This window comes from Rhinopithecus roxellana, chromosome 13 (assembly GCF_007565055.1).
Source record: "Rhinopithecus roxellana isolate Shanxi Qingling chromosome 13, ASM756505v1, whole genome shotgun sequence".
Lineage (NCBI taxonomy): Eukaryota > Metazoa > Chordata > Mammalia > Primates > Cercopithecidae > Rhinopithecus > Rhinopithecus roxellana.
In genome coordinates this window covers 15973813-15987131 of record NC_044561.1, presented here as the reverse complement: position 1 = coordinate 15987131, position 13319 = coordinate 15973813, and the positions used below count along the sequence as shown (strand labels likewise).

At 45.7% G+C, this 13319-nt stretch overlaps 1 protein-coding gene across 2 annotated transcripts in view; it reads right to left on the bottom strand.

Annotated features, from left to right (window-relative positions):
* Positions 1 to 13319, bottom strand: part of LARGE1 (LARGE xylosyl- and glucuronyltransferase 1) — a 634203-nt gene that overhangs the window by 137279 nt on the left and 483605 nt on the right. For both annotated transcript variants that reach the window (XM_010371404.2, XM_030915190.1), the window contains one exon: positions 9357 to 9461. In XM_010371404.2, the coding sequence (XP_010369706.1) occupies positions 9357 to 9461 (105 nt within the window). The remainder of the gene's footprint in view (positions 1 to 9356; positions 9462 to 13319) is intronic.

The following is a 13319-nucleotide window of genomic DNA, read 5'->3' as shown; positions in this document are numbered from 1 at the left end:
ATTAGGAAGTAACGGGTTTTAAGAGTTTTGAGTATTTGTTACCTTTGTTTTTCAAATGACATATTTCATTGTAAGTTTACATCATTTGATTTTTATTTTATTTTATTTATTTATTTATTTTTGAGATGGAGTCTTGCTGTGTTGCCCAGGCTGGAGTGCAGTGATGCGATCTCAGCTCACTGCAACCTCTGCCTTCCTGGTTCAAGCGATTCTCCTGCCTCAGGCTCCTGAGTAGCTGGGACTACAGGCATGTGACCCCATGCTGGGGTAATTTTTGCATTTTTAGTAGAGATGGGGTTTTCCACGTTGGCCAGGCTGGTCTCGATCTCTTGGCCTCAGGTGATCCGCCCGCCTTGGCCTCCCAAAGTGCTGGGATTACAGGCATGAGCCACTGTGCCCAGCCTTGATTTTTAATAGTGGCTATGTTTAACAACTGGATCCCATATTTCCTAAAAATTTAACAGTAGGCTTTCACTAGCCGATGTGAGCTAGGAACCCAGCACATCACTGCATTTCCAGACTATTTGTCCTTTATAACAAATGTCAATATGAGTTGTCAAAATTCTATTAATAATAGTCTATTAATACACTATTAAAAATGGTATAAAAAAATCCCATTCTTCAGTGGTAATCTAGAATCAGAATCTATAGATTCACTAATAACTGGCAATGTCTATAGTGGAGTTTTAAAGCAATTGAACCACTCTTTCTGAAAGAGTGGAATAATAATTCTTAACTTCTATTCCTACCTATTGTGTAGCACATTCTGCAAAAAGAGCCACAGTTTATTAAGTGCCTGCTATATGCCAGAATATAAATTTCCCCTACATATACTTTATATATATGCCTTATGATACCCCTGTCTCTCCCTGACACTCTGACACAGGCATCATTACTAGGGGCTTTTTATATTTAATTAATTAATTAATTAATTAATTAATTTATTTTTGAGATGGAATCTCGCTCTGTCGCCCAGGCTGGAGTGCAGTGGCGTGATTTTGGCACACTACAAGCTCCGACTCCCGGGTTCATGCCATTCTCCCACCTCAGCCTCCCGAGTAGCTGGGACTACAGGCGCACACCACCACGCCTGGCTTATTTTATCATTATTATTTTTTGAGACAGAGTCTCACTCTGTCGCCCAGACTGGAGTGCAGTGGTGTGATGTCGGCTCACTGCAACCTCTCCCTGCCCGGTTCAAGCAATTCTCCTGCCTCAGCCTCCCGAGTAGCTGGGACTGCAGGTGAGCCGCCACCATGCCCGGCTAAGTTTTTTGTATTTTTTGTAGAGATGGTGTTTCATCATGCTGACCAGGCTGGTCTTGAACTCCTAACCTTGTGATCTGCCTGCCCTGGCCTCCCAAAGTGCTGGGATTACAGGTGTGACCCACTGCGCCCGGCCTACTGGGGCTTTTTAAAACTGCTCACTGCCTTCTTGAACACAAGGCATAGCGAGTCCCCGTTCATGAAGGGTGCATGCCATCCATGTTGTCACAGAGGGATGTCCAGTCAGGATGGGAAAAGGTGTAGAAGGCATCTCTCACAGAATTCCTACAGATGGACAGAAGGTTTTGGAAGGATGCTTGCTTCGGCTATGCAATGACACACAGCACAGTGATTAAGAAGGTGCAATGATATGGTACCTGCAATGGACTGAATGTCATATCTCCCCCAAATTCACACATTAAAGTCCTAACCCCATACAGGCATGTTGGCTCATGCCTGTAATCCCAGCACTTTGGGAAGCAGAGGTGGGAGGATCACTTGAGCTCAGGATTTGAGACCAGCCTGAGCAACATAGTGAGATCCTGTAAGAAAATGAGGCCCCGGGTGGGGGTGTACAGTTGTAGTCCAAGCTACTCTGGAGGCTGAGGTGAGAGGATCCGTTGAGCCTGCGAGGTCTGCTTGAGCCTAGGAGGTCGAGGCTGCAGCAAGCTGTGACCGCGCCATTGTACTCCTGCCTGACTGACAGAGCAAGACCCTATTTCAAAAAATAAAATAAAATACTTTAAAATCCTAATTCCTAATGAGACAGTATTAGAAGGTGGGGCCTTTGGGAAGTAATTAGGGTCATGAAGGTAAAGACTTCATTAATGTGATTAATGACATTGTAAGAAGAGACACAAGACTGGGTGTGGTGACTCACCCCTGTAATCCCAGCACTTTGGGAGGCCGAGGCGGGTGGATCACGAGGTTAGGAGTTCAAGACCACCCTGACCAACATGATGAAACCCCACCTCTACTAAAAATACAAAAATTAGCGAGGTGTTGTGGCATGTGCCTATAATCCCAGCTACTCAGGAGGCTGAGGCAGGATAATCGCTTGAACCTGGGAGGCGGAGGTTGCAGTGAGCCGAGATATTGCCATTGCACTTCAGCCTGGGTGACAGAGCGAGACTCCATCTCAAAAAAAAAAAAAAAAAAAAAAAACAAAAACAAAAACAAAAAAAACCAGACACAAGACAGAATATTTCCTTTCCCTGTTCTCTGCCATGTCAGGACACAATGAGAAGGTGTCCATGTGCAAACAAGAAAGGAAGCCCTCACCAGACACTAGAATGGCTGGGTGCCTTGATCTTAGACTCCCCAGGCTCCAGAACTGTGAGAAATGTTTGTAGTTAAGCCACCCAGTCTATGGGACATCTGTTACAGCACCGAAGACAATGTCTGCATCCTTGCAGCAGAAAGATGAATGAAAACCTACAGTACAAAAGAAAGTAGGGAGTAGACATTTCTGTTGAGCACAATGTCAGAGGAACTGTTCTTAGAATAGCACACATCTTTCAATGGGATTATTCTACAGACTCCATCTACAGGCAGTGTGTCCCCAATGTGTTTCCATAGCTCTAGGATCAAGTAAAACTGGGAAATGCTTCTGGGTGTAATTGCTTTCTTTACTTCCAGACTTTATAAGATCTCCAGTACGCACATATGAATCTCCAAAGAGCAGACACAGAATGCAGGCGCGATCTCGGCTCACTGCAAGCTCCTCCTCCCAGGTTCAAGCGATTCTCCTGCCTCAGCCTCCTGAGTAGCTGGGACTACAGGCGTGTGCCATCTTGCCCAGCTAATTTTTTTTTTTTTTTTTTTTTTTTTTTGTATTTTTAGTAGAGACGGGGTTTCACCATGTTAGCCAGGATGGTCTTGATCTCCTGACATTATGATCTGCCTGCCTTGGCCTCCCAAAGTGCTGGGGATTACAGGTGTGAGCCACCGCGCCTGGCCTCTGTTCACAATTTCTAAACACACATTCACATCCCTTGCAATGACTTCTGGAATTAGTGTAGAAAACGCTAGTCCAGGGGTTATGATGCTAGTGCAGGGCTCATGATGAATTCTGGATCTCAATCATGGAAGAGGCTCAAGCCATACTAACTTTTTTTGCAGATATGCAAACACTTCTCTATTGGACTATAAACTTTTTCAAGGAAGGTTCTTGGTATTACCCATTAAAAAAAAAAACAAAACAGTTTTCTACCCTATCCTTGCCAGTCTTATAGGTATTCAGTAGCATGTGATGAATAAATACATTATATTTAAATGTAGTTTCTCTGGATGCAATTATTACAGACAGAAATCACCCAATCACAGTATTCTTTCAGAACATGAAGAGATCTTCGTTCCTGACAGCAGAGACAATTAAGATGCAGAGAAATGAAGGGACTTGCTCAGGGTCCCAGAATGCTGGATGTCAGAGGCGGAAGTAAGTTGAGCCTAGGTTGCGTATTTCTATTTATCCCACTAAGCTATTTGTTTAACAGTCCTTTGGCAAACTGTCCAGTGTTTTCTCCTTTTGAATCTCTGCCACGAAATTTTCCATGGTATCTGACTTGACTGCCCATCACCTTCCATGGTTTGCTCCAACCTCAGAGGTCAGTCCTTAAGCATTCCAATTTTGTTGTCCTGCAGAGAAGGATTCCTAGAGAAATTCTTCCTCCCTCCCTAAACAGCCAGGTCTCTCTCTGCCTGTCTCTGCCCTAATTTGGGGGCTGGATGAAACACGATACATTTTATTTTTAAATTGTTTTAAAAAGCACATTCTCTGGCTAGTGTTACGCCCTTCAACTTGGGGAGGATGCACCTTGTGCTTGAGTCGCCTTTGGGATCCCATGCAAATAAACCTATCTGCAAACATGCCATCTTCTTTCTACCCATCTGCCTTCCCTCACCTCATTCTCCAATCCTCTGCTATGTTTAGCCCTCCTTCCCCTTTTCTTTGCTGTTGTTTTTAAGATATTCATCCATCAGCTTAGGAACTGAAGACAGCTGAATCTCAATGAGCCTGTCAAAATCCTAGGTGTATTTTCGTTGTTGTCGTTTTCTAAAAGTCCTGCTCACAGCTGAATGCTGGGTGAATGACAGCTTTTTGCATCTAGGAGATGATGCCTGGGCAGAGTGGCTAGAAACGGACCCATCTCTGTGCAAGACTGTGAAAGACGCGCCCGTAATTCCACCTGAACAGTTACGGGCAAGAGCTTTGTGCTAGGATCTGCCTGGTTATCCATCCGAAGCTGCGGTGGCTCAGTAGCTTCTGGAATTAAGTTGGGAACAGCTCTAGTAAGAAGGGAAGGAGATAAATGGGAGATGGTAGAAAGATCTTCTCTAATCTTTTGTGGCCGTGTAGGCTTTGTAAAAGCAGACTGGGAAAGAAAAGCAAACAAAGAGAACGGGGGAACCTGACTGGCCCTTGTAAGAGGAAAAATCTAGTTTATAAGATAATTCAAGGAATTAACAAAGCCCACGCATGCTATGGTGCCTGGTGTGAGGCCTGGTGGAATGAGTGAATGAATGAATGTGTAGTGAAGAGGCCGTGTTTGATGTCTGCGGTTGAATCTGAATTACCTGAAAAGAGTTATTCAGTTGGGCTGTGGTTAGGAGGATAAATACAAATCACAACCAACTTCCTAAAGCACTTTGGTTTACCAGGCACACATGGCTGCACGACCACAATGGAGCCTCTGAGTGGGTTCCGAGGTCCCCAGTTCGCAGATGAGAAGCCCAAGGCTCCCTGAGCTTGGGTAAGCTTTCTAAAAGGCACAGAATTTAAAAGCAACAAAGCCAGGTCTTGAAGGTAGAGCTTCCAACACAAACATCTCGTATGCTTTTTCTGGGGATTTTCAAAGTAAAACACAGCGAGGAAGCTGATATTCGAACTAAATAGTCATTTTTTTTTTCCTAATGTGATACAAAAAGCTAACCTTTTCAAATAGTAAAGAGACACAGGAAAAACTGCTAGGTAGCTGGATTACACCTGGGGAAAGTAAAATACTCGTTCTTTCTGACCGAAGGGTTTGGGAGACCTTAGCAAACCCCAGTCAGTCATATAACCTCCTTTTTCCAGTGAGTAAATCTCATTTCCTGATAGAGCAAGTAGAGAAAAATGCAAGAGGAGAAAGACTAAGATTTACTAAGTACTTATTTTGTACCCTCAATCAGGCTAGGCTCATCAAACAAGTTACAACATTAGTTGCTAATCCTCACATACTAGGTTTGTTATGTCTTTTTTTTTTTTTTGAGACAGAGTCTCAGTCTGTCGCCCAGTTAGAGTGCAGTGGCGTGATCTTAGCTCACTGCAACCTCTGCCTCCTGGGTTCAAGCAATTCTCTGCCTCAGCCTCCCGAGTAGCTGGGATTACAGGCACCGGCCACCATGCCCAGCTAATTTTTTGTATTTTTAGTAGAGATGGGGTTTCACCATCTTGGCCAGGCTGGTCTTGAACTCCTGACCTCGTGATCCACCCACCTCGTGACTTCCCAAAGTGCTGGGATTACAGGCGTGAGCCACCACACCCAGTCTTGTCCTATCTTAAAAACGGAGACAGCTGAGGTTCAAGGAGTGAAGTGACTTGGCCAAGTGCATACGAACACTAAATGTCCTGCAGCTCTAACCCAGATCTGCTTGGGTTCTTAACATCAAGCTGAAGGCATATGACAGGAGGCTCTGCTGGAGATATCCTTTTTGGAGGCTTCAGATGTGCTGGGATTTAGGGTGGCAGGTTCTCTCCAGTGGTGTCTTCAGTTTCCATGAGAATGTACATGTCTGGATGACTCATTCACTGTGTGGTGCAATCCTTGGTTTTAAAGTGACACATCCCCATCGTGAAAGCCAATGCATTTAGATGTTGCCTAAGTCAATGCATTTTGATGTTGCCTAACTCAATGCATTTTGATGTTGCCTAAGTGCTTTCAAAATAATCACTCAGTGTCACTGGCTTATTTAAATGAACACATCACTTCAACAGGGCTTTCCCCCTTCTGCTCTGCCCTTTGAGTACCAGTGAGGAGGGAAGTAACTCACTGCCTTGGCGTATCAAGGGGGAACTGGAGGTGGTTTATGTGCTCCTGTGTCTCCTGATGCTACATTCTATAGCAAATAGGGACGGGCAGGAGGAGACACGCCATTTTGGTCGTAATAAATTCCCCAGTGTGCCACATTCTTCTTTTCCCTGCAAACCCGGATTGATGACCAGCGGCTTTTGTTTTACACAGGTAACCGTGATCTTGATGCTGCATCCCTGAGGCACTGCAGTATATTTCTATGTGACATTTTCTATTATGTATTTTGGAAGAGAGAAACGAAATGTATACACCAGCGTTTTCCTGAGACTTCCTTTCTCCCACCCAGAAACATGGGTGTCTCCACCTCCATGAAAGTTTGGAGGGAACGTGTCTGAAAATCCAGACACAAAAGATCAACATGGGGTGACTAGTCGCTTGCCAGAGGAAAGCACGTGGAGCCCCCGTCCCTGGCGTGCTGTGGGTTCATAGAGGGTCCAGTCTCCAAGGCTCTGAGAAAACGGCGTCTGGGACAGCTTGCTGGGACAGGAAACGGAGTGCCATGTTTAATCAGAGCAGGCCCTTGGATATTTCTGCCCCAGAAACATCCTGGAGGCTTCCTGAAGGGCAGAATCCCAGTCTCCTGCACAGAACCAGTCAATCAGACTCTTGAAGGGCAGAGCCCGGGAATCTCCATTGTTGAAAAGTGTTTAATCCTGAAGCCATTAAAGTTCAAGCAAGACAGGCTGGTAGTTACCACCACAGCCTCCTTGATTTTTCAGCGTTGCAGCCTTCAATGCTCTAAGCTTCAGTTTCCTCTGGCATAGAATACAGATAAGCACGGCACCTGCCTCATGGGGCGAGTGTGAGATCAAAGGAGACTGACACCCATAAAGCACCTAACATGGTGCCTGGCTAATACTCAGCTAATTATATATAGAGGCACTGCCTTACCCATTATTGAAAAAGTGAAATACTTCCTGACCTGCTAAGAGAACCACTGCTCTGATGCCTTCAGCTGCCTTTCCCCAACCTGGCCCCTCTCAGGAACTCCTCAGACTTCCCCACCATCCAGCAAGTAAAGGGTTAACGCCCAACACAGCATGGGAGACTCCAGGGTGGGGCTCTGGGGTCTGTGAAGGGCTGGTGGTTGACATTCTTCAACTGCAACCTCTGTTACCTGGTAGGCGTTACAGGAAAAAAAAATTGCATAGCACAAGGCATACCTAATACTCCAGCAAATGTTAGCTAAGGACTATCCCGTGTCTCAGGATGGGCTTCAATAGAGGTCTCCCTGGCTGCCTGCCACCTCTGGACACTGATGCGGGACTTTCTTTCCTTGTCCTCCTCCAGCTTTGACCCCCATTCTGACCCCATCTATGAACTCTCACCTCTGCAAGCTTGACTCATGTCCCTTCTCCTTTGTTCTCTGGGGCCCTGTGTTTGCATTAGACTTTTCTGGAGTCTGACCATCGGCTCTCGGAGTTTTGATCTCTTTTTGGCTGATCCCACTACAGACTGGCCTCAGCCTCCAGGGCAGGCTTCACCTATCACTTTTAGGTGGTACTGTCCCCAGAGCCAGATACCTGTCCCAACCCACCTCATTTGCTGGTCTCAGATGCCAACTTCCAGCGCTTCTTGGTCTCACCCACTCTACTGTTCCCTGAGTTCCACATTCTAGTCTGATAAAGATCAGGAGTCTGCATCCTTTGAGAATGGGATACCACAGCAGTGGCAATGAGGATGGAGGAGAGAGGCAGAAGGATCCAGAAGCATTTCAAAGATAGACACTGATGGGAATTGAGCCTCAGAAGGAAGAGGCTACTCTAGTTTCACTGCTTATATACTCCATGAGGTCATGGACTGTGTCTGCTGCACCCAGTGTAGGGCCTCGTACACAGTAAGCATTGAAGAGATAGCTGGTGAACAAGAAGGGTTGATGGATGAATGAGGGACAATAACAGAGAAAGAAACTAAAAAGGAGATGCAAGTTTGTGGCTAGTAACAAGGTAGAATAATGGATTTTATTTTAGACATATGGTTAGAGGTCTGTAGTCCTCAAAAGAGCTGATTACCAAATATTTCTGCATTTTCTCCTGCCAGGCACATGTGGTCCTCAAAAGTGCTGATTAGCAAATATTTCTGCCTTTTCTCCTGCCAGGCACACGGTAGACTGCCCTTGCCCATACTCTTTGAAGGGAGGCATGGCCACACAACATGCTTAGCCAATGAAATATGAAATTGTGTCACTTCTAAACAAAAAACTTTAAGAGATAATACGACTTCTGCTACTTTCCCACCACATACATGGAAGTGTGCATGGAGATGAATCCTGAATACCTACAGTGAACCCAGATCCCTGAAAACCTCAAGTGGACGTGGAATGTGATTGGCAAAAATACATATCCGTTGTGTTAAGAAACTGAAATGTTGGGGTTGTTACTGAAAAATCATCTCTGGTCCATATTTTTTTTTTTTTTTTTTTTGAGACAGAGTCTGGCTCTGTCGCCCAGGCTGGAGTGCAGTGGCCGGATCTCCGCTCACTGCAAGCTCCACCTCCTGGGTTTATGCCATTCTCCTGCCTCAGCCTCCAGAGTAGCTGGGACTACAGGCGCCCGCCACCTCGCCTGGCTAGTTTTTTGTATTTTTTAGTAGAAACGGGGTTTCATTGTGTTAGCTAGGATGGTCTCGATCTCCTGACCTCGTGATCCACCCGTCTCGGCCTCCCAAAGTGCTGGGATTACAGGCTTGAGCCACCGCGCCCGGCCTTCTGGTCCATATTAACAGAGCCAGGGAACCTACAGGTCATACTGATAAAGATAACCAATAGGATTTGGATTAGAGGTCAGGAGAGGGGCTTTCTGGTGAGAGACGCCACAGACTGCCATGGCCCAATAGCTGCTCCACCTGTGGCTACAGCACCAAGAAGGAATTGGAATGCCAACTGCCCACATACCATCCACTGCTGAATTCAAGCAATCAGGTGGCCTCCTGAGCTTTTGCAATCTCCTCTCCTGAGAAAGGAGCACTGGGCTCTCACATCACCTTTTGCAACTCTGCCCGTACCACCCTGAGGATTCACCTGTGTTGTAGCCCCTTCCAAGGGCTGGCCATGGGCGGTGATTTTTCCACAGGTTTCCAAGGTACCAGTCACTCTGGTTCTCCACCAAGCCCAGGACTTGCTGACCTGTAAAGTACAGAGAATATAAACATCTTAAAAGGAGACGCCAAGCCATCTGGATCAGTGACTACTGAACACACAGTGTAATGACAAATCATCACAACAATAGTGTTCACTTATCGAGAGGTTTTATGAAGTGCCAGCCTCTCACCTAAGAGCTTAACTTGCAATAACGTATTTAATTCTCACCATTAGGCAGCCATTTTTATTATTTCCATTTTACAGAGAAGAAATGGAGGCCCAGAACAGTTAATTGATTTGTCCCAGGTCACCTAGTGAATCTGGTAAAGCTAGAATCCCAAACCATGCATTCATTCACGCATGCATTTCTTTCCTAACTCATGGAGCACATATTTATTGACACACATTTACTTCCTAACTCATGGAGCACATATTTATTCACCACAGTTTTAACCCTAATACCACTTGCCTCCCTAACCGAAAATAAACTACTCAAATGAACCTCCCCTTGTAGTTATTCTCAAGCATTCCCATTCTGGCATTTTCCGCTGTACATTCATATTACTGGTTTTCTGGGCAAGGACTGAGATCGGTTTCTCACATCAGGGAGGAGGGATTACCCTTGTTTGCTGAGACAAGAGCCCAAAGAGAAGAGCCACTCTTTGTCCACCTTCTTACAGGGTTTTTGTTCTCACCCTCACTGCTTCCTCTCAAATATATTTATCTGTGTCAACAAGCATCATGTCAATATCATATCAATGCAAGAGTGTTGTCTAAATAACAACTGCTCCTCTGTCCCCAGAGCTGGCGTTGATGTTGGCCTCAGTCTCTGCTGCATCTTAGCAACTTAGGCAAGTTAGCCTTGTAGTCATTCTCTTAGGACGTACACGTCTCTGGGCCTCCACATCAGATCCACCTGGCTCCTTTAGACAACTCCATCACACAGAAGGTCTTCTCTTGCAATTATAACCAATACCATGTCACAGCCTAGGAAAAAAGGCTCACAAGGGACCAGTGATATGCACAGCTAAAGGTGGAGCTAGGACAGACATCTACATTTGTTTGAAACAAAGATTCCTCCCACTGTCTCGATACATTATTGCTTATCCTTACAAAAACAAGTATTTGAGGTAGGAATTATCAATCCACATTTTGTAGAAAGGGAAATTGAGGTTTAGAGAGTTTAAACAACTTGCAAAAGTCACGCAACTAACAATGACTCTCTTCCACAGCTAACCAATACCTTTTGAATTTACGCTGTTATATTGTTGGCCAGTTTGAGAAATAAAAGACCTTTCTGACCACATGAAAGCCCAGCTGCAGGCGCAGTGGCTCAAGCCTGTAATCCCAGCACTTTGGGAGGCCGAGGCGGGCGGATCACGAGGTCAGGAGATCGAGACCATCCTGGCTAACACGGTGAAACCCCATCTCTACTAAAAATACAAAAAAAAAAACTAGCCGGGCGAGGTGGCGGGCGCCTGTAGTCCCAGCTACTCGGGAGGTTGAGGCAGGAGAATGGCGTGAACCAGGAGGCGGAGCTTGCAGTAAGCTGAGATCCGGCCACTGCACTCCAACTTGGGCGACAGAGCGAGACTCCATCTCAAAAAAAAAAAAAAAAAAAAAAAAAGAAAGAAAACACAGGGGTTGTTTTGGAACACCACGCTGGGTGATATAGAATCTCCTTCGTATGATGACAGCTCCCGGAAACGATGGTGTGTGGGTTTGGGGTAGTTTATTTGATCAATTTTATTAAGCTCCCATCTAAATCACCACCTCGGGCACAAATACACAAATTAGAGGCATGGGGAAAATACTACCACCCACTTTGTCATTGTATATGATTACATCTAAAACTTGTAGAATTCCTCAGAAAAACATGTCACCAATTCAGGGAGTACATGAGTCAATCAATTCCACGTGCAACAAGCTTAGGACATTTGTGCAGAACAATTAGATCTGAAAGGCGTGGTGCCCTTAGTTGGGAAAGCTGTGTGTCCTGTCCTGATGCTATGCCCCGGCTAGAGACCTCATTTAATAACCTCACAATGAGGATGGGACGCAAAGGGGAAGTGTCATTGTTGGGGGAGAGAGGTGATACATAATTACTAAGGCCCCAGGTGGGTATCCCAAGGGTTTTTCTTTTTTGAGACATAGTCTCTGTTGCCAAGTTGGAGTGCAGTGGCACAATCTGGGCTCACTGCAACCTTCGCCTCCTGGCTTCAAGTAATTCCCCCACCTCAGCCTCCCAAGTAGCTGGGACTACAGGCACGTACCACCATACCCGGCTGATTTTTTGTATTTTAGTAGAGGCCGGGTTTCGCCACGTTGGCCACGATGGTCTCGATCTCCCGACCTTGTGATCCGCCCGCCTCGGCCTCCCAAAGTGCTGGGATTACAGGTGTGAGCCACTGTGCCCAACCTGGGAATGATCTTTTATTGAATTTAGGGTGTCCATCGAAATTTCAGGTAAAGTCATCTTCAGATATCTGAAAGTCCAAATTTTATACTGTGGCATCTCATACATTTTATTTTGCCTGTTTACTTCTTCAGACAAATACTCTATGAGCTATACTTTATTCCTGCCAAACAAAAATATATAGTTTTGTTGCCTGTGGTCTAATTTCTTTTCTTTTCTTTTCTTTTTTTTTTTTGAGATGGAGTCTTACTCTGTCGCCCAGGCTGGAGTACAGTGGCATGATCTTGGCTTACTGCAAGCTCTGCCTCCCGGGTTCACACCATTCTCCTGCCTCAGCCTCCTGAGTAGTTGGGACTACAGGTGCCCGCCACCACGCCCAACTAATTTTTTGTATTTTTAGTAGAGACGGGGTTTCACCATGTTAACCAGGATGGTCTCAATCTCCTGACCTCGTGATCTGCCTGCCTCGGCCTCCCAAAAGGCTGGGATTACAGGCGTGAGCCACGGCGCCCGGCCTCTTGTGGTCTAATTTCTACCTTGCTCATATAGGTCTCCCTTGGCAGGCATTGCCCTTGCCCCCATGCCAATCCCCACCCACAATCCTTTCAAGGCCCATCTCCAGCATGAAGCCTAATATGAATAAGCCCAACTCTGAACTATTACTTTATCTTCATTCCTGTATTAGATGGAAGACATCACTATTTAGTACTTCCTGCTGTTTTATTTTGTTTTGTTTTTGAGATGGAGTCTCACTCTGTTGCCCAGGCTGGAGTGCCAGTGGTGCCATCTCGGCTCACTGCAAGCTCTGCCTCCCAGGTTCTAGCAATTCTCCTGCCTCAGCCTCCTGAGTAGGTGGGATTACAGGCGCCCGCCACCATGTCTGGCTAATTTTTGTATTTTTAGCAGAGACAGGGTTTCACCATGCTGGCTCGGCTGATCTCGAACTCCTGACCTGAGGTCATCCATCTACCTCAGCCTCCCAAAGTGCCGGGATTACAGGCATGAGCCACCATGCCTGGCCCCTACTGGTATTTTTGCCATCAGCTGACTTACACCCTATAAAGGATAAAGTTGGTAATATTCAGGCACATGCACACCTCATTTGTAAATATCCACTTCCTGCATTATTCCAAGGGCAAGATACTACAAGGTGTAGTACTGAACACACAGTAGGTGCTTAATAAATGCCTGCTAAATAAATGACATCTGGTGGGTAAATCTTTCCTGATCGGGTGTGTGTTAGTGTCCCCACAAATCATTTCACTTTCTCTGCAGTCACCTACATTAACAGACCTTCCACCCAGCTCTGGGAACTCAGGTACCCACCTCCCCTGTATGTAAAACTGCAAAGATGGGGAGGCAGCACCCACTTGGGTTGCTCTACATAAGGCTTAAACTCAAGGTCTTAATTTCCAGAGAAGGAATGATTTTCATGGTTAACCTAAAGTCACGTTATCCCAAAGAATAATATCCAAATTGCTCTTCTC